At 24.8% G+C, this 21,428-nt stretch overlaps 9 protein-coding genes across 9 annotated transcripts; 3 read left to right on the top strand and 6 right to left on the bottom strand.

Annotated features, from left to right (window-relative positions):
* Window positions 1–26: 26 nt before the first annotated feature.
* On the bottom strand, window positions 27–1,478 carry DICPUDRAFT_84383 (uncharacterized protein; the record flags this gene model as incomplete). The annotated part of the gene is made up of 3 exons (XM_003293822.1): window positions 27–748; window positions 851–1,307; window positions 1,389–1,478. Coding segments are annotated over 3 exons (1,269 nt in total), but the record flags the coding sequence as incomplete, so codon positions are not given.
* Window positions 1,479–2,239: 761 nt separating this feature from the next.
* On the top strand, window positions 2,240–3,439 carry DICPUDRAFT_90419 (uncharacterized protein; the record flags this gene model as incomplete). The annotated part of the gene is made up of 2 exons (XM_003293819.1): window positions 2,240–2,504; window positions 2,688–3,439. 2 exons carry the CDS (start codon window positions 2,240–2,242, stop codon window positions 3,437–3,439), a joined length of 1,017 nt encoding a protein of 338 aa, XP_003293867.1.
* Window positions 3,440–3,706: 267 nt separating this feature from the next.
* Window positions 3,707–5,972, bottom strand: DICPUDRAFT_158789 (uncharacterized protein; the record flags this gene model as incomplete). The annotated part of the gene is made up of 3 exons (XM_003293823.1): window positions 3,707–4,925; window positions 4,993–5,726; window positions 5,808–5,972. 3 exons carry the CDS (start codon window positions 5,970–5,972, stop codon window positions 3,707–3,709), a joined length of 2,118 nt encoding a protein of 705 aa, XP_003293871.1.
* A 679-nt stretch (window positions 5,973–6,651) lies between these two features.
* DICPUDRAFT_58708 (uncharacterized protein) lies at window positions 6,652–8,213 on the bottom strand. The gene is made up of 2 exons (XM_003293824.1): window positions 7,930–8,213; window positions 6,652–7,855 (listed from the first exon to the last, which is right to left on the bottom strand). The coding sequence occupies exons 1-2, from the start codon at window positions 8,169–8,171 to the stop codon at window positions 6,727–6,729; spliced, it is 1,371 nt and encodes a 456-aa protein (XP_003293872.1). The 5' UTR covers window positions 8,172–8,213; the 3' UTR covers window positions 6,652–6,726.
* An 882-nt stretch (window positions 8,214–9,095) lies between these two features.
* DICPUDRAFT_158791 (uncharacterized protein) lies at window positions 9,096–12,470 on the bottom strand (the record flags this gene model as incomplete). Its single annotated transcript, XM_003293825.1, has 3 exons — window positions 9,096–11,161; window positions 11,241–12,071; window positions 12,227–12,470. The coding sequence occupies 3 exons, from the start codon at window positions 12,468–12,470 to the stop codon at window positions 9,096–9,098; spliced, it is 3,141 nt and encodes a 1,046-aa protein (XP_003293873.1).
* A 404-nt stretch (window positions 12,471–12,874) lies between these two features.
* Window positions 12,875–15,272, bottom strand: DICPUDRAFT_158792 (uncharacterized protein; the record flags this gene model as incomplete). Its single annotated transcript, XM_003293826.1, has 3 exons — window positions 12,875–14,592; window positions 14,664–15,023; window positions 15,104–15,272. The coding sequence occupies 3 exons, from the start codon at window positions 15,270–15,272 to the stop codon at window positions 12,875–12,877; spliced, it is 2,247 nt and encodes a 748-aa protein (XP_003293874.1).
* Window positions 15,273–16,492: 1,220 nt separating this feature from the next.
* On the top strand, window positions 16,493–16,912 carry DICPUDRAFT_84389 (uncharacterized protein; the record flags this gene model as incomplete). The annotated part of the gene is made up of 2 exons (XM_003293820.1): window positions 16,493–16,571; window positions 16,647–16,912. 2 exons carry the CDS (start codon window positions 16,493–16,495, stop codon window positions 16,910–16,912), a joined length of 345 nt encoding a protein of 114 aa, XP_003293868.1.
* Window positions 16,913–17,229: 317 nt separating this feature from the next.
* Window positions 17,230–18,156, top strand: DICPUDRAFT_42637 (uncharacterized protein; the record flags this gene model as incomplete). The annotated part of the gene is made up of 1 exon (XM_003293821.1): window positions 17,230–18,156. One exon carries the CDS (start codon window positions 17,230–17,232, stop codon window positions 18,154–18,156), a length of 927 nt encoding a protein of 308 aa, XP_003293869.1.
* A 1,228-nt stretch (window positions 18,157–19,384) lies between these two features.
* Window positions 19,385–21,190, bottom strand: DICPUDRAFT_84391 (uncharacterized protein; the record flags this gene model as incomplete). Its single annotated transcript, XM_003293827.1, has 1 exon — window positions 19,385–21,190. One exon carries the CDS (start codon window positions 21,188–21,190, stop codon window positions 19,385–19,387), a length of 1,806 nt encoding a protein of 601 aa, XP_003293875.1.
* Window positions 21,191–21,428: the final 238 nt, after the last annotated feature.

Below are 21,428 nucleotides of genomic sequence, written 5' to 3' on the forward strand. Positions count from 1 at the left end.
ATTGATTGATCTGGTGCACCATGTACAGTTCTAAAACCTCTCATATAACCATATGCAGAAAGGAATTCAGCGGCAGTTGGGGCTCTATCTTGTGGCTCGTGTTCTTTTGGTTTTGGAATACCAATGGAATAAAATTCTTCTAAATGGGTTCTTGGTAAACGTTCACAAATTAAATCTACTGGTGAAATGAAATCACGGAGTTGATCAATTGGTAAAAGACCATTACAGACAAGATCGGCCTTTGATGTAGAAAGAGTTGGGAATACTAAACCTGGACAATCTAAAAGTACGATTTCTTCATCGAGAATAATAGTTTGAACATATTTGGTTTTACCTGGAGTTGGAGCTACTGCGACTTTCTTTTCACCATATAAAACATTGATTGTACTTGATTTACCAACATTTGGATAACCAGCTAAACCAACGACAACACGATTATTGTAACGATTATCTTGGAGTGGTTTTGGTTGAAGTTTGAGGAACTCTTCTAAAATTTCTTCACGATCGAAAATTTTAATCTTTCTATCTTCTTCAGATTCGTTTTGTTGTTCTAAAAGCTCTTTTCTTTTTCTTTCTTCCATCTCTACAATCTCTGGGTCGATTGAGCCTTCTTCAATAAGACGATTTAATTGTTTTTGCTTTTCAATACGAACTTGTTCTTTATGAGCAGAGAAAAATCTAAAATTAACTCCTTCACTTTCAAAATATTTAGCCCATTTCTTTCTTTGTAACTTGGTTAAGAGATCGGCTTTATTTACTAATCACCACCCCTGACTTTATTTGGATTGATTTCTTTAACATATTTCTCTAAATCTGGACATCTAAATAATAATGGATTTCTGCAATCTACAATTTTGTACTAAAAGATCTGAACGTTCTGCAACACGCCATAATTGTTTCCATACTTCGGCATTCTTTTCAAATGGTGTGACTAATAAACCTTGTTCTTCTTCTAATTTTGCAATACCCTTTCTCCAATGATAAAATACCTCTTTTTCTAATTCTAAAAGTTCTTCTGTGGTTGTATTTTCATTCCATGATGGTCTACGAGGAATTGTTAAACTATTCCAAAATAATCTATGTTTTTCCATAAGTTTTTGATGGTCTAATGTTTTTTGTTCCTTTTCTTCTTTTGATAAAACTGTTGATGATGTTTTAGTAATAACAACGACATTTTGTTTTTCACTTTCAAATACTTTTTGTTCAAGACTGGTAATTTCTAAAAAATTCTCTAAATTATTACCTATATCTGTATTTGAATATAACTTTCTTCTTTCTTCTTTTGGATCAATATCTGTTGTAAACATCTAAAAAAATATTTAAATAAAAAAATTATTAAAATTTTATTTTTTTTCTTCTTTATAAATGTGTGTGTATTTAATACTTACACCAATGGTTTGTTCATTGAAAGTTCTACCTAATCTCTTATTTCTAGATTTAATTAAGGTATCTCCTAAATTTGATTTCTTTTTAGTCATTTTTTATAATAAATTATTATTTAAATATATAAATATAAATAAAAAAAAAAATAAAAGTAAAAATATAACAATTTTTTTAAAAATAATAATTTATTCTTTCGTTTTTTTAAATCCAAAAAAAAAAAAAAAAAAATTTTAAAAAAAAAAATTAAAAAAATTAAAAAAAAAAAAAATTTTATTTTTTAATAAATAAAATTTTAATTCTTTTTTTGTTATTCTTTATTCTTTTAAATTCTTTATTTATTTATTTCTTTTTTTTTTCTCTTTTTGATTTTATTTATTTAATATCATTAAATTTAAATTTGATTACTTTTTTTATTATCATTTAGATTTTTAATTTTTAAAAAATGAACAAAATCGGTTAATCAATACAAATAAAAATAATTATGTTATTATTATTTGTTTATATACATATATATATATAATTTTTGTTTAATATGTTTTCAAAGAAATATTGGAAATAATTATTTTAAATAAAAAAATTAAAAAAAATGAAATTAATTTTTTTTTTTATTTTTTTTTATTTTTTTTTTCTTTTGTGATTTTTAAAAAATCATATATTATATCAACAACACACGTATTAATTTGTTTTTCTTAATTATTTTTAAATAATTAAGTTGGTGTAATCATTAATTTATACCTTTTCATTTTTATATTTAAAATATTTTAAATTTACATTTTTCTTTTCATTATTTTATAAACTAAAAATAATATTTTACAAATTAATTAAAAAATTATAAAAATTATAAAAATATAATAAAATGGCATTACCCATATCAACCTCCATAACTAATCCATCACCAACAGTTATAATAATCGCATCAGTTTTAGTATTATTTGGAATAGTTGCTTTTATACCAGAGAGTGAAGATATATATAGCGTATATAGTCTAGATGATGATGATAATAACATTAACAATAAAAATAAAAATAAAAGGAGAAATAATAATATAAATCATAATAACAATAACAACAACAATAATAATAATATAAATAATAATAATAATAATAATAATCTAAACTATAGTTCAAATAATATAAATGATATAAATGATAACAATAGCAATACAAATGCTTATAATAATAAAATTACTTTTTTTAATAGATTCAAAAAAATATTTTCTTTTTTTTCAACAAATAAAGATATTGTTAATAATGACAATATCGAATTAAATAAAAATATTGAAGATGCTTTCGATTCATATGAAGATTTTTCATCATCTTCAATTTCATCATCAACATCATCAATCTATACAAATAACAAAATAAATAATAATAATGACATAAATAGTAATACTATTGACAACACTAACCGCCTCCTTGGTTTGAATCAAGAGTTAATGGAACAAATCCATGCGGAAAGATCAGGAAGAATAATTGCAGAGAAAAAACATGAGGAGTCCACAATGCTTCTTCATTCATTACAAAAGGAAATGGTCCAAAGAGAAGAGTTTGAAAAGAAATTACTCCAACTCTGTACAATAGAAATAAAGAAAAAGAAACAATACCAAGATTCTTTAGGTGATTTATCCGAGCAAATATCCCATATTTTGGATACAATTTCAAATCAATCTTTAATAGTAAATAAAAATAATGAAAATAATAATGTAAATAATATAGACAATACAGATAATATAGATAGTAATAAATCCTCAGATAATATGGATACCAATATTCACATAAATAATGATAAGATATTAATTTCAATAGACAGTAATTTGGTTTCACAATTTGAGGGCATTTCAAATATAATTAAATCGCTTCAACAAAGTACCAGTAGTAATATGGAGATTAATAACCAACATAGCGATACCCATCTTCACAACCAACTTCACCTTAATATAGATAATAACAATAATAATAATAACTACCCAACCTCAGAAGAATCATTATATTTAGAGCTTGTAAAAATCAGTAAAAACACACTTCCTTTTCAATTCAGTGATATTATCTCTAATTAAATATTTAACAAAAAATAAATAATAAACAATTTTAATTTATGAAACTAAAATATAAAACAACAACTATAGTTCTATAGAACTTTTAAATAAATATATACAAAAAAAAAAAGAAGAATCTACTGTTATCTTTTACGAATAAGTAAATCCTTCTTTTTATAAAGTTTATTTTATTAATATTTCTTGTTTTTTATCAAACTTTAAAAATATTATTTCTAATTTTACCAATTTGGTAAAATTTTAAAACTACTATTACTATTATTTGAGAAATTAAATACTAAATGAGCTTCTTAATTCATTATTATTAATATTATTATTATTACTATGATTATTATTACTATCGATATTATTATTAGTGTTATTATTACTATGATTATTATTTGTATTGTTTGTATTATTTGTATTATTACTATTTTGATTATTTCTATTTGCTTGATTGGTTGATCTACTATGTGATATTATAGAGTTACTATCATTGTCCATTGTTATACTATTTATTGATTGTGAGTTATTTCTTTCTCTTCTTATAAAGTTAAAAACATTTAGGTTTTGTTGAAATCTTTGTTCATCCTCGGCACTAATTAAGTCGTGTTCATCATCGTAGCTAAGGTTTTGGTTACTTCCTATACTTCCACCTAAATGGTAGTGGTGGTGATGATGATGATAATGTTGGTGTAATGGCACTGATGGGGATGGTGATGAATCATCGTCACCATATGATGATGATGTTGGTTGACCATGGCTGTGACTATTGCTATATCTAGGTGGATACAATTGTTGATTTTGGTTTAGATTATTACTATGGCCAATATTAATACCACTGCTATTTAAATTTTGGATATGACTACTGCTTTCAATATTATCGCTGTAGAAATTTGGTAGGTCATCACCATCATTATCGGTATAGTGATGATGTTGATGGTGAAGATGAATATGACGATTATTACCACTATGACGACTTCTATTATCTGAATGAATGCTATGAGTATCGCTACCACCTCCAACACCACTATGTGTGCTGCTACGACTGCTTGTAATATTTTCAATAGTATTTCTATTATAATGTTGTGATTGATAATGGCCATTTCTATTTCTATTAACTATAGCACCATTTATACCATGGTTATTACTATTGTTGTTATTGTTATTATTTGGACTATTTTCATTATTATTGCTATTATTTGGACTATGACCATATTCCTCCATTTCAAATTGATTTGTATTTATATCATCAATTTTATCTAAACTAGTTTGATAACGTTTCATTTTTACAACAATCCAGACTATTACTAAAAACAATAAAAATGCTACACACCCGGATATTAAAAATGCTACACCCAAATGTCTTTGAGTTTCTTTGCTCATTGCAAATGTGTATGATCCCTCTGTTAGATTTCCTGCCAATATATAAGGATCTCTATACGATTTTATTCTAATGTTGGTCGAATTAAAATACAAAGTTTCATTAAAATGTTTTATATTTGTATAGCTATGTTTATAAAAAAAATCCCGTTAGTAAAAATAATATTTTTAAACAAATTTATAATTCTACATACTTATAAACGCTTGATTTATATTTACAAGGTTCTGCCAATAACACCGAATCTTTATAAACGAAACAGGCATTATCAAAAACTTGAAAAATTGATTTTTTAAAATGTTCTTCTAATATTGAATTATTATTTACTAATGAATCATTTCTATCTCCTTCTGTTTCGATGTTTGGTTTGCTATTACCTGTGCTTTGAGCTCCATTTGAAGTATAATTATGGAGGGTACTGTGTGTAGTTTTAACATCATCGTTGGGTTTGGGTAGTTTTTTAAATAATGGAAAAGATAATGTTGACACAAAAGTAAGGTGATTTGCTGAAGGTTTTCTAACAAATAAATAAAGGGTAACATTATAGGGGTGAAAATTTTTAGGATTTAGTTTTAACTTATTTGGTAAAAAATTTGAAGTATTAACACCAAATACCAATGGTGTATACAATTGAATCATTTCTGTAGTTGGATATGAAACATGTTCCGCTATATTTGTTTGTATAAAAGGTGCATGAAATGAATTTTCACCACTTGATAAACTATCATCCATACTATCGCTGTCAAAACTACTGCTGATGACACTGCTATCATCTATTATTACCTCACTGTTTTCTGAACTGCTGCTACTATTTGAACTATTACCAATGCTGCTGCTGCTATCAAAAATTGTATCGAATCCAACCGATTCATTCATATATAAATAAAACTTGTGTGATGCAAAATCTTTTTTATATGTTGTTTCCCATCTCTAAAAGTAATAGTAATATAATTTGTTAGTAAATTTTATCCCAAGGCAATTATTACTATTATTTGTTTTTTTTATACGTACCCTAACATTTAAATTATAGGTTTGTAATATCGATATTTTAACTATAATAATTGATGGATCAAATAAAGCAAATGCTGTAATAATTAATGTTGGCGCTATTATACCAATTAAACAACTAAGAATTAATAAAAGTCTCCATTTATTTAATTTTTCTTCTGTAAACATTATTTTTTTAATAAATTTATTATTATGTTTTATTAATTAATAAGTGTGGACTATAAATATAATTTTGATTAATATTATTATTAGTGCTATTATTACTATTATTATTTATTGTTATTATTATTATATACAGTATTTAATATAATAAAATTATTTACTATTATTTTTTTGATTTTATTATAATATAAAAAAACATTTATTTATTTTATTATAAACTTTAATATATAATGTGTTATTTATATATTTTTTTAGAAAAAGAAATTATAAAAAAATAATAAAGATTTGTTTAATAATTATAATAGGAGAAAAAAATAATGGTGCAAATTTAGATTTCTTGTGTGTGTAAAAAAGAGTTATCAAATTTAAAAAAAATTTAAAAAAAATAAAAAAAAAAAATAAAAAAAAATAAAAATAAAAATAAAAAAAAATAAAAAATTAATTATATATTTTATTTTATTTTTTTAATTATTTTTTTTAAGATCTATAATATATTTTATAATTAATTATATATTAGAGAATTTTATTTTTATTCCCTTATTTTTTTATAATTTTATTTATTATTATTATAATTATTTATAAGTAAAATATAATTAAAAAAAAAAAATCAGGGAGAAAAAACCACGAGAAAAAAAAAATGAAAAATAGAAGGGGGGTGCAACATAAGCATATTGATTATTTTTTTAAAAAAAAAAAATATAAATTTATTTTATATTTTTATATTTTTTATTATTATTATTATTACTATATTATATTAAATTTATAATTCATCATGTTTAGATTCTTTTTTATTTGATACAATTGGTTCACCTTCGTCTTCATCATCTTCTTCAGTGTTTGATGGTAATTCGAATTTAATGGCAGCTTTATCGTGAATGAATTCAGCAAAGTCCATGTGGTTATTTCTTTGACCGTCATATTGGACTGGGTTTTCTTTATCACCAGCTTTGAATAACATAATGGTTGGGTAACCTTTAATTTCGAGTGATGATGGAACGTCATTAGAGTCGGCATCGATCTTAACAATGTCAACAGATTTGATGTCTTTCATGAATTCACCAAGTTTGTTGTAGATTGGTTCGAGTTTTTTACAGTGACCGCACCATGGAGCGTAGAATTCAACAAGAACATCATTTGGGCTATCTAAGACGAGTTCTTTGAAAGTGTGACCAACGGCAACTTTGACTGGACCGTCGTTCTTTTCTGGGATTGGTTGTGATTTGACGAATGGAGCAACTTTGTTGTTTAAGACGTCGCTAACCCATTGTTTAACAGATTCGGCGGTGAAGTCTGATTTTTCTTCAAAGTTGAAACGGGCTTTTAAGTTGGCAGAGTCGTCAATTGAAAGAGCTGGGGTGACTTCACCAGAGAGACCCATATGGGTGGCTTGTTGTGGGAATTTCTTCATATCGACCCAACAGAAAACAATTTTACCTTTGTTTTCTTTGGCGATTTTACCAACGAATGCGAGGGTATCTTTGTTGTCTTGAGTTGAATCTAAGAAAAGATAAGCTAATGGAACGGCAACTGATTCGTATTTCTTGTAGGTTTCACGGTTAATTTCACCAACTAATGGAACAACATTACCAGAAACAAAGTTTTTAAGAGCTTCAATTTCAAAATCACCTTCGTGGGCAACAGATGGTTCATCAAACTTTCTGTATAATACAACATTTGGTGTGGCTTTAACGTGATCTTTTGAGAAATCTTTACCAATAACAGCAGCGAATTTAGCGTGTTTCTTTTGTGAACTGGCTAAATCGGTGAAAAGTTTGTATCTATCATCATGATCGTTATCAAAGAAACCAACAACACCAATTGGGTTGCTCTTTTTGAATTCTTCGATTTCTTCATTTGATTCTAATGATGCAACGTTTGGTTTTAATTCTCTATAAATTTAATAAAAAATAAATAATAAGTACTATGTTTTATATTTAAAATTATGATTATTATTAAAACTTACTCTTCTAAAGCAACGACAATTGATTTGGCGTTTCTTTCAGCTTCGAATGGTTCAGCTTTGCCGTTTTTGTAAACAACTAAAGTTGGGTAGTATTGAACTTTGTTTAATTGACAGAGTTCTTCTTGAACAGTACAGTCAACTTTACCTAAGGCGATTTTCTTGTTGGTAGATAAAGTTTTGGCGGCTTCTTCGTAGTGTGGTTTTAAGTTTTTACAGTGACCGCACCATGGGGCAAAGAACATAACTAATGAAACATCGTGTTCATCAATGAAGTTTTGGAAACTGTCTTTACATAAAGTTTTAACAAATGATTCTTCGTGATCATGATCGTGGTCGTGATCGTGGTCGTGGTCATGACCTATAAATTATTAATAATAATAAAATAATGTTAGTACTTGTTGAATTTATTTATTTTTATTTTTTTTAGTTTTGTTTTGTTTTATTTTTTTTTTTTGTTTTAATTTTTTAAATGTATGCATACCATCGCATGATAAAGCTAAGCCAGCAAATAAAGCTAAGGCTAATAATAAAGCTAATAATTTATTCATTCTATATTTACAAATAAATTATTATTGAGGATAATAATAAATTAAAAACTATGAAATGAAAAAAATAAAATTTATAATGCAGTTTTTTTTTAAAAATTTTTTTTTAAATTTTTTATTTTTGTTTTTTTTTTTTGTAATTATTTTATTTTATTTATTTTTTATTTTTTTTTATATTGATTGAATAAGGTTTCGCGTCACAAATTCATATTGTCAAAAAAAAAAAAAAAAAAAAAAAAAAAAAAAGTTTTATAAAATTCTTAATATATTCTATTTTTATTTAAATACCCCCTTTTAAACTTTCAATATTTAAATATATACAAACACACTGTATCATCCAATTTTTTTAAAAATTTTTTCTTTTTTTTTTTTAACACACCCACACACCCAATACAAATTTTTTTTTTTGGAAATTATAAATCTAATACATTTATTGAATGGTGCTATAAATACAAATTTAATTATGAGCCATAGTGATCTAATTTAGTAAAACTTTTAAAATATTAAAAAATTAAATATAATAATCAAAAATAACATACAAATACTAATTATAATGAAAAATTATTTAAATATAATAATGATGAATGAATATTATAATTTTTTTTTTTTTTTAAATTTTTATTAAACTGTGATTTGTTTAATATTGAATTTATTTAAATCTGAGCTATCCTTTGAACCTAAAACAGTTACATAATTATTATTGTTTTCTAATAAATAGTTTTTAGAGATTTCTTCTAATTTTGGTTTGTTAATTGAAAGGAGATTGTTTCTTCTTGTTTGTTTCATTTCGTCAGTGATATCTCTCATCCATTCACCAACACCTTTATTTGATGGTGATTCTGGTGAATCAAAGTCAGAGAAGATTGAAAGTTGAGCATTTTCAATAGTTTCGGTTGTGATATTGTTGTTTAATGACCAATGAATTGATTGATTGAAGGCATTAAGAGTTTTATCTAAATTTGGATCTCTGTAAGAGTAGAATGAAATAATACCGCCATCAGCTGAAACACCACCACCATATGCGCCACCTTTTTCTCTAATTTCTTTGTGGAGATACTCAGAGAGTACTTTAGTGAGGATTTGGATTGGTGCAGAATCTTGATGGGTGTATGGTACAGATTGAAGTGTTTTTGAAATATAGTTAACTGTAGCTGGGATTGGGAAGAAATTGAAACGTGAATCATTTGTTGGATCAACTGGTTTCTTTGTGTTAACAACCATTTCAGTGTTTTTGTATGAGAATACTTTCATAAAATCGTTGAGTTTTTCTGTATAGTTTGCAACGTTATTACCTTCGGTGGTGATTAAACATTTCATTAATGATCTGTCTAAAATAAATTCGTTGATTTGAAGTAATTTTGAAATTAAGGAATCCATGTCATTTTTCGATACGATATCATTGATTAATTTAACGTGAGTAAGACCATTCCATTGTTCAGAAAGTTCCCCAGCTCTTGTAAATTTACTGCTACTTAAGGTTTTTGCGTATGATAGACCTGATGATGGGATACCTTCGACGAGGGATGCTTGTTTTTGACCAATTAAATTTTTGAGGAGATCTGGGTTCTTCCATTTATTTTCTAAGAGTACTTTTTGTAATAATGAAAACATTTTAACCAAATTTTCGTTTAAACAGGCACCTTTAATGTAGATTCTTTCTTGAGTATGATTTAAATCGCTATGACCAATTGTAATTAATGGGGAAACACTAAATTTACCAATATAAAGGTTCATTTCGGTATCTAATTGTTTGTGATCAAATTCACCTGCACCCATTTCATCGATTAATGAACAAAATAATGGAACATATGGTTTTAACTCTGGTGATAATGAGGAGATATCAATGGTAGAACGGAAATAGCTAATACCATTAGTTGGAAGATCTAAAATACGTAATGGAGTGGAGCCAAGAGTGGTGTCGTGATGTGGTACTTTTGGTTGTTGCTTTTCGATATCACAAATGTTGATTTTTGGAAGTACGGCTACATCTTGTTGTTGATTTTGTCTATTTTGTAAATCTTTAGCCATTTCAACAATTTCATTAGTTTGTGATTCAGAGAGTTTGCTTCTAATTTGTTTTAATTTTTCCATTTCTTTTTCGGTATCTTCTTTTTGTAAATTTTCGTCATTTTCCATTGTGATGTAAAGTCTGTGTGGGTTTGCTAAAAGTTCTTTAATTTTATTCTCAAAGAATGGGCTTTTATCGAGTTCTTGTCTAAGATGAGCAATACTTTCATTTAAGAATAATGGGTCAACTGGGTCATTACCATGAATCCAACTTGAAGCTAATGCACCAACTAATTTCAAACCAAATGATGCAGAGACATCCTTTTGGGCAAATTCATATTGGTGAAGAATTGATTCAATAACTTGTCTTGAAAAACCTTCTTCTGCTGATTTCTCTAATGTTTGAATAATAGTTTTTTCAACCAATTCTAAATCTTCTTTCTTTATACCAATACCACCAACTGAAAAACTTGATTCTAATAAATTGTCATCAAAACCTGTATTTGGTGAATAATCTAATACTAAGCCACTTTCTAATAATGATTGGTACATTGGTGTGTTTGATCCTCTTAATAATAAATTTGAAAGCATGTGCATGGTTAATGATTCAAATAAATCTTTATTTTCCTTGTGTAAAATTGAAATTGAGAATTTATATTTTCTTTCTGGATTAATATCCACTAATAATTAAACAAATAAATTATATTGGTATTAATATAAACAGATAATTTTAAATATGTGTATGATTTTATAACTTACTGGCTGAGGGTGGGCATTTAAAATGTAATCTTTTTGGTTCAGTCCAACGGTCAACTTTTCCAACATTTGTATTTATTAAATTGTCTTTTTTAAATTTAGATAATGAGTTTTCTTGAATGAATTTTAAGTGGTCAAGGAAATTTAAATCACCATAACTGAAAAAGTAAGAGTTTGATGGATGATAGTGTTTAGCGTGGAAATCCTTTAATTGTTCATAGGTTAAATTTGGAATTTCATTTGGTTCACCACCACTGTTGTGTGCATAGGTTGTACCTGGATATAAGTGTTGTTGTGCAACTTCGGCATAAAATGAGGATGGATCAGAAAGAGCACCTTTCATTTCGTTGAATACAATACCTTTGAATTTTAATAATGATTCTGGTTGGTCCAATTGTTCAAATTCCAAACGATGTCCTTCTTGTCTAAAGTCGCTTTCTTTAAGTAATGGGAAGAATGTTGCATCTAAATAAACTGATAAAAGATTATAAAAATCTTTTGGATCTTGTGTACCAAATGGATAACTTGTGTGGTCTGGAGCGGTCCAAGCATTCATATATGTATTTAATGAACGTTTTAACATATTAAAAAATGGATCTCTAACTGGATACTTTTCTGAACCACAGAGTGTAGTATGCTCTAAAATATGTGCTACACCAGTAGAGTCTTTTGGTATGGTTTTAAATGTTACACTGAATACATTGTTAGTATCTTCGCAATCGATATGTAAATATTTAGCACCTGTTTCTATATGTTCCAATCTATATGTTTTAAACTGTCTTTCTGGCACATCTCTTATTCTAACAACTTTGAAACCATGTATTATATCGCCTTCTTTTAAATTATATAAATTTCTTTCTATAGTTTTTTTTTTTTTTATTTAAAATTTTTATTTTATTTTATTTTTTATTTTTTTAAAAAAAATTTGTAAAAAGATGTTAGAATAGGTTTTTTTCAAGTTTAGAATTATAAAAAGATATTATATGTACCTTTTCCTCTTTTAACATTTTTAAAAATATTAAGATCTTTAAAAACATAGGTTTGATTTGGTTTGTTTGTGGTACTGGTGCTGGTGGAAGTGGTGAATGATTTTACATTAATGTCTTTATTTGTACCATTATTTCTGCTATTTAAAATAATTGATTTAGATAAGTTATTATTATTAATTGTATAGTTTGATGCTAATTTATTTAAATTTTTATTAATTTTTATATTTTTAGCCAATCGTATCATTTTCTGTGATGTTATAATAATAATAATAAATTAATATTAATATTTAAAATGAAATAAAAAAATGAAATGGATATGAAAAAATTTAAAATTAAAAAATAAAAAAAAAAATAAAAAAAAAAAATAAAAAATTTATAATTATTTTCAAAAAAACGAATTTGGAATAATTTTATCTAAAAATATGAATTATGTCACTTTAAAGCAATTTTATAATTCCCCTAATAGAATTGTGATTAGTCTAGTTATTAAAATACACAGTGCAAACATGATCAATTTTTTAAATATAGGAAAAAAAAAAAAATAATTGATCAATTTAAAAAATTTATAAAGTTTTTTATTATATTTTATTTAATCTTTATTTTTTTTTTATTTTTTTATTTAATGAATGATTGATTAAAATATCTATTTTATAAATCATCATCTTTTGAAGCTTGTGGTTTATTATAGCATATATGAGACCATAAATTTTGATCGGGGAGTAAGGAACGAGTATTGTTAAGGTGTTGTAATTCGTTTCTGTATATAATATTAAATTTCCATAATCTGTTGTCAAAATGTCTTGCGTTATATTCTCTACAGATCCATTTGCCTAAACCTAATCTAATTAATTCATAACCGGCACCGTTGTTAAGGTTCTCATATACTTTAAACCAACGATGATTACCAATGCATGATGGATATGGATTTGGTTTATCACGGGTATATGGTTCATAATTTGGTTCCCATGTAAAGAGACCATCGTTGTTCCAAAGCTCTACCCTATCACCATTATCTAAAGTTCCTTCAAAAGTGTACCACCAATGTTGATTGGGTGGTCTTGGTGAAAACATTGACCACATTTGATCTACACGAGTTAAAAATACTAACCAATGAATTGATGGGGGTAAAGAAGGAATTGGACATGTTGTGTTTGCACAGTTCCATCCAAGAGCAAATATAATGCCCATGATTGCAAAAATATTGAAAAATGCATTTCTTGAAAGTTTAACTATCTTACGTCTTCTATTTAGTTTTCTTTGGTATTGCTGATGATTTACAATTTCTTCATTAATCATTTCACTCTTTAAGAGGGTATAGTTGCTATTGGCTGCACCATTTGGAGGACTATTTATAAGACTGCATTCGCCATCGCTATCTGAATTAATTGTTTGTGATATATTTTTAATTAAGGTTATATTTGAATTTGTATAAATGTTTTCATTATTGATGGTAATGTCATTATTAATATTATTATTGTAAAAAAGTGGATTGTCTGGTTTTAATACCAAAATATCATCATTGATTTTAACAATTGCTTTTTCTGTGAAAGATACAACTTTTTTACCATATGAGCTGACAAATCGGTTTTCAAACAATCTTGTAAATAGGAACAATAGTGGTGATGCTCTAACAATAGATACCAATGCATTATATCCAGTAAACTTATTACCTCTATAATCTCTTGTAATAATCCAATTGTTTAGATGAGATGATGATTGAACACATAATGGAATAGAGTCATGTTGAATTTTGGGTTGGTCCATATGATCGTATGAATCTGCGGCATTATTATTGTTATTGATTATATTATTTAGACCATTATTTGTTTGAATAAAAGATTCTTCATCAATAAATGTTGGAGTTGGTGAAATTTCGACTTCTGGGAATAAAAGAAAAGTTGAAACTAAACCGGTTATATAGTAACCATATTTTCCACTATAGTATATCTTGAAATCTGTTCTTTCTCTTGTTCTAAGTCTGTTGAAAATATTATCCCAGAGCCAAGTTGGGTATAATAATAGGGTTCCAGAGGCACAGATTGGACTAAAGATACCTAATCTCATAAAGGCACCAAAACCAATATGAAGCATTGTAAAACCTAATGCACCAAGTGATCTTATTTGTGCAGTAAAAAATGGAATGAATAAAAGAACAAAGCCAAAACCTTCATAATATAATACACCAAAGGTCATTGCTGTTAAAAGTGATGGGAATTCTATAATGTAATCTACCAAAAAAGTTCTAAAATAATCTAGTTGTAAAGCATAGTATGAGGCGGTATAGTCAACTCTCCATTCATCACCGGTTTTATGTACATAAGAGAATGAGTATAAAAAAATAATTTGAAGTATAATTGCAAATGTCGCTAATATTAAATAAAAATGAAATTATTAATAAATAATTATAAAACTAATTTAATTACTATTCTATATTTACCAAAATTTACAATGGCGAATTTTTTATTTTCTCTTCTTAAAACTGGTTTTTTGAATGCACTATCAATTGAAAAAACAGAACCAATAGGAAGAAGCATACCAAAGAAACTAATTACCCTCATATATACATCGCCACCGTGACCAACAATATTATTTCTTGCTTGCAATGATAGAACAAAGGTATAATGTAAGAACATCATCAGTCTTGATCTATAACCCACTAATAAAAGGAAGCATATGAGAATATTGATTAAAAATAAAAATTGGATACCTTCTACAGAACCAGTCATAAGATGAAATGAATACCATGATTTGTTCCAAAAATTGTCAGTTACCATAGATCTTGGTACAATACCTTCATCTAAAATAAAAAAATTTAATAGTTATATTAGTTTTAAAGTTTTTTTTTTTTTTAATTTTTATTTATATATTTTCACTTACCAGAATAGTGGGCTTTAATATCTACCCATCTTTCAATTAAATCATATAGACCTACAATACCAACACATACTCTAAATAATGCAAGCGATCTTTTATCGACCCCAAACAATGTTTGAAATTTAGAAACTGATGTTGTTGGTTGTTTTTTATTTACAATTCCCAATCCCATTTACAAATTTATATCTTTTTATAAAAATAATAAATGTAAGAATATAGTTATTATAATATTTTTATTTTTATTTAAAATTATAGAGGGAAAAATAATTATTATTAATGTATTGAAAAAAAAAAATTAAATTTGATATTGTTAAAAATTAAATTAAAAAAAAATAAAAAATAAAAAAAACAATATTAAAAGATATAATATTTCCTACAATGGAATTTATTATTATGAATTGAAAAAAAAAAAAAAAAAAATACTATTTTTAAATATTTTTTACTAATTTAAAACACATACAAATAGATGTACCACACATACACACACCAATATCAAAGCGCACATACAATCAAATTTATTTTTAAATTAAAAAAACTGGTGGTAATATGCTCTAAAAAATAATTGTATTTGATTTTTTTTCGTAGTGTTAATATGATTTATAACTATTATATATATATATTTATATCTATTTTTATTATTATAAATAATATATTTTTTTTCTTAATATTAAACCAATTTCACTTTACAAAATTATCCACCGAATTTTTTTTTTTTATATCTGAAATACCCATTAAATTATATAATCAAAATCAAAAAAAAAAAAAAAAAAAAAAACACATAAATAATATATGTGTGTTTGTGTGTTTATTAGCTGTGTGCTTATATGTGTGGGTACTTTTATTATTAGGGTGTTAAAAACTTTTAAAAAATTTAATATAAATACCCCTGTTATAAAAATTAATAAAAAAAAAAAAAAAAAAATTGTAAGGTGGTCAATTATTATTTTTTTTTTATATATATAAAAAGGAAATATTTTTTTTCTATTAATATTATTTTTATTTTTTAAAAGAGATTTGGTGGTAAAAATAGATAAACATAATGATATTTTATTTATAGGGTTATATCTAATTTTCAAAATGATTTTTTTTTGTTATTTTATTTTTGTTTATCAATATTTTATAATGTTTTCTAAAATTTAATTAAAACCAATGTTAAAGAGTGAAGTTATATTTGTAAACTATCCAACCACTGTAATGAACACAAAATTTAATAAATTTTTTTTTTTTTTTTTTAATTTAATTTTACAAACTTAAAATTTTTTTGGATAGTGAATATATAAAAAATATCTTAAGATATAAAATTTTTTTTTTTTTTTTTATAATTTAATTTTTTATACTTAAAATTTTTGAATAGTGAATATATATATAAAAAACAAATAATAATAAAAGAAAATGCCACAATATACTGGATATGATTTAATTGAAGATGATGAGAAGGATCAATTAATACTTAATAACTTTTTAAATCCAGGTATGTATTGTACAAAATATTCTATTATTTTTTCATATAATTCAGTTTTAAATTAATCAATTTTTTTATATTTAGGTGAATCCACAAAAAATTACACATCAATATTAAGAGATACAATAGTCAGAATTCAAAATGATAGCGATACAGAGGATGGTTATCTGTTGGTAAAGGGTTTCAATAAAAATTTTAAAAAAATAATCAAACCAAGTTCTTTATTAGAGTTTAGGATTTCAGGGACATTAAAGACAGACAAATTTGTAAACATTGGTAATACAAGATTAATAATAACCACTGATTCAGCCAAAGATGCACCAGTTTTAAATAGTTGTAAAGTTAATTAAATAAAAATAAATAAATAAATAAATAAATAAATAAATAAATAAATAAATAAATAAATAAATAAATAAATAAATAAAAAAAATAAAAAAATCTCTTTGTTTATAAATGAAATTGTTATTTCATAATTAAAACTTTGAAAAAAAAAAAAAAAGAAAAAAAAAAAAAAGTTTTCGTAAAATTTGATTTTTTATTTTTTTATTTTTCATTTTTATTTTTTACTTTTTATAATTAATATAAAAATAGATATAAAAAAGTGGTGGTTTATTTAAAAAACATACAAGTAGTAGTATAGAAATAATAATTATAAATATAGTATAAAATGTTAAATCAAAAAAAAACTATTCAAGAAGGTGATAGAGTTGTAATATATAGTGGCAAGGATAATATGAGTATGTTGACATTAGAGGCCGGAGGTCAATATAACAGCAAATATGGATCATATAAACACAAAAATATTATAGGTAAAGAATACGGTAGCAAAGTTACATCAGACAATAGTAATGGATTTGTGCATGTTGTTGGAATGACACCAGAGCTTTGGAGTATTACATTAGATCATCGTACACAAATTTTATTTAATCTCGATATCTCAACTATTATATTCAATTTAGAAATTAAAAACGGCAGTAAAGTAGTAGAGTCAGGTACAGGTAGTGGCAGTTTATCAAGCTCAATCGCAAGAACTGTAGCACCAAAAGGTCATTTATTTACATTTGAATTCCATGAAGAGCGTGTCAAGGCAGCAAGAAAAGATTTTAAAGAAAACGGTTTAGATAAATATATTACAGTAACCCATCGTGATGCATGTGGAAAAGAGGGTTTTCGTCGTGATGATATTGAAGGTATGGTTGGTTCCATCGATGCTGTATTTTTAGATCTTCCATCACCATGGGATGCAGTTGACAATGCAGTTGCTGTCATGCACCATGGCTCAATGTTATGCTCTTTTTCACCATGTATTGAACAAGTTCAAAAAACCTGTATAAAATTATCAGAATCCAAATTTCAAGAAATCAAAACAGTCGAAGTTTTAATTCGTACCTTTGACACAAGATTACAAGAATATGAAGAGTTAGACCTCGCAAATCCATATAAAACAAATGATTACTCTCAAAACACTAAAAAGAATTTCGAAATTGGCGGTATCAAGGGTTATAAAAATGATAGTTTACTTTCAAAACCATTCACAGAAGCTCGTGGACACACTGGTTATTTATCTTTTGCACGTTATTTACCAAGTGCTTAAATTACATTAATAATAAATAAAAACATTCTTAAAAAACCAAACATTTAATTAACAATTTTTTTTTTAGTTTTTTATTTTTTTTTTTTTTGGAGGATAAATAAAATTATTTAAACATAAAGGAATTAGTAGCTATCCCAGTATGGAGAGTCAAAGAATACCCTTTTAAGACAGTTTTGATGCAAACAGTTTCCATTTGTATTTTTATTTTGAAAAGAATTAGAATGAGACGAATTTTTATTGGATAAAGAATTTGAGGTTGGGTTTCTGTTTAACTTTATGTTATTTAATGAATCTTTTTATAAAAACAAAATATTAATACCATTATCCATATTAAATACAATAAAGTTTTTTAAATAATTACTAAAAATCATTTTCTCTTCTTTTATTAGTAGTAAATAATAAAAATAATAAAATAAATAAATAAATAAAAAAATTATTTAAATAATGAAAAAAATAATTTGTTAAATAAATAAATAATTTAAAATAAAAAATAATTTAAGTGTATTTTTAAAAAAAGAATATTTTATTTAATTATAAAAAAAATATTTTCTTTTAATAATTTTTTTTATTATTTAAATCATTTTTAAAAATTATTTATTGTTTTATTTATAGAGACGTTTTAATGATGCTAACAAATAATATGAGAGTTATTTATATTATTTTATTTCATTTTTCATAAGTCCTCTATTATCTATTCTGAACCATTATTAGGATTGTATTCATTTTTTTTTATTTTTAACAAAAAAACCATTTGGAGGTTACATGAGACAACTCAATAGAGCGGGTTTGTTATTCTAGAATAATATTAACACATTTACATGTATATTTAACTTATTTCAGTATTAATTAATACTCATTAAAATTGATTATAAAATCAAAATAAAAAAAAAAATATCTTTTAAATCTATAAAAACTGATGTTATGAAAAAAAATAATAATGTATTATTGGTGTTGATTATATGCAATTTTTTTTATTTTTTTTTTTTTATTAAAAGAGTTAAATGAATGTGAGGTTATTTTTTTATTTTTTGCTATTATTATTATTTAATATATTAATAAATTAAATTAATATATTGAATTAAAATAAAATTATTTACATAATAATATTGGTAGTTTTTATTTGTTTTAGGTTTTTTTTTTTTTTTTTTTAAAAATTTAATAGATGCTTTATCTTTTCCTATTTTTATCTTTATTATTATTATTTATTATTATTATTATTTATCATTGTTTAAACGGTTTCAAATCTGAATCTTCTAAATTGACTATTTGTTGAGGTTGTACTTGTTGTCGATGTATTGTTTGATGAAGAGGGGGTAGAGGAGGGAATGGTTTGGGTTGTATTCTTTTTTGAATGATTTGAAAAAGACTTAAGTTTAATATTGAAATTTTTTTCATATCTATTACCAAATGTTTCGAATGGTAACGAGTCGCTATTTCTTTTTGGTTGGAAAACAGAATGGTCATCGCTTTCTTCGTTGTCTTCTTCGTTGTCTTCTTCATAGTCTTCGCCTTCGAAACTGCTTTGTTCTATTTTTTCTTGATTTTCAACTATAAAATGATCATCAAAATATTTATATCTATTTCTGGTAACTTGAAAATTGTTATTGCCAATATCAATTTCTTGACTTTCATCATCGTCATCCTCTTCTTCGTTTTCGCTAAAAAGTGAATGGTAGTGACTATTCAAACCTATCGATGTTGTGGTGGTAGTTGTTGTGGTGGTAGTTGGTAATCTTGTGACCTCTTGATCTCCATATTCTGATGATGCATCAAAGCTATCACTATCTTCATTATCGTTTATAAAGTGATTGGGGCTATCATTTTCTATTTCATTATCGCCATTTTCGATTGTTTTGAACACTAATAAATCGTTGTTATCTTTTTGATTACTCTTATCAAAAGCTTCATCTTCTGATTCATCATCTGTAAATGAACTAAAATATCTTATATTGAAACTTCTACTATTTAATTTGGTAATATTATTATTGTTGTTATTATTTTTGTTATTATCGTTACTTTTATCCAACTCGGTTGAGTCTTCATCCAATTCGGTTGAATCTTCATCCAATTCGGCTGAATCATCTTTATTGATGGTTGAATCTATTTCATCATCACTATTACTATCGGTTTTATTATTATAACGTTGTTTTCTTTTTGAAAATCTATATATTCTTCTCTTTTTATCATTTTGGCTTGATAAACTATTACCTGTGAAAAATGGATCTGAGTCATCAAAATGTCTTTTTAACCTATTATTGTTTTCTCTATTACTATTATTACCTATACTATTATTATTATTTATTTCGCTATTCAATTTTAAATTACTAATATTATTTATATTTTCGCTATTAATTAACTGTATATTATTGTTGTTTTTGTTATCATTATTATTTTTATCATTATTATCATTACTCCTATTATTATTATTGACACAATTTAAACTGGCAAGGGTAATCCTTCTAGATAATTCATTAATTGTACTTTGTTGATTGTGACCATTTTTTCTTAAATTAACAATTTCTTTTTTCAATGTTAATACTTTTTTAGCCTCCTCTTCTGAGACACCTTTATATTCCATAATGATTTTGATTTGTTCTTTATCGGATTGAGATTCGAAACCATTAGTGTTTTCATTATTGTTATTATTAACATTGTTATTATATGAGGTCAATATATTAATATTGGAGGAATGTAGCGGATTTGAATCATCTGGAAATTGAATTTTATGAACAAGTTTATTTACAGCGGTTTTTAAATCAAGACCAGTATCGCAAAGCTTTCTTAATTCAGACTCTGTTATCTGTCTGAATTGTGAGATGGCTTCTTTGACTTCAATATTTTCTATGGCGGTATCTATTGAAATTTTTAATTTTTTTCTCATTTCTTCTTTTTCATTATTATTGTTGTTATTATCTATACTATTACTATTGTTATTATTATCATTATTATTGTTATTGTTATTGTTATTATTTACATTATCATAAAGAAGTTTAATATTTCTTTTATGATTATTTTTATTATTATTGTTATCCATTTTTTTTTTTTTTATTTATTTATTTATTTATTTATCTATTTATTTATTTATTTATTTATTTATTTATTTATATATTTATTTATTTTTGTATGATATATTAAATGTATTTTTTTTTAAAAAAAGGTTGATGTTTTAAAAAAAATGAAAAAAAAAAATAAATTAAGATTTATGTGTGATATGATTTATTATTTGTTTTTTTTTTAAAAAAAAAAAAAAAAAATTATTTTGGGTTATTTTA

The sequence above is a fragment of the Dictyostelium purpureum genome (assembly GCF_000190715.1).
Source record: "Dictyostelium purpureum unplaced genomic scaffold DICPUscaffold_475, whole genome shotgun sequence".
Lineage (NCBI taxonomy): Eukaryota > Evosea > Eumycetozoa > Dictyosteliales > Dictyosteliaceae > Dictyostelium > Dictyostelium purpureum.

Coding starts and splice junctions, on each gene's coding strand:
- DICPUDRAFT_58708 (XM_003293824.1), bottom strand. CDS start 8,171: ATGTTCTTTGCCCCATGGTGCGGTCACTGTAAAAACTTAAAACCACAC. Junction 7,856..7,929: donor ATTGTCGTTGCTTTAGAAGA/GTAAGTTTTAAT, acceptor TTAAATTTATAG/AGAATTAAAACCAAACGTTG.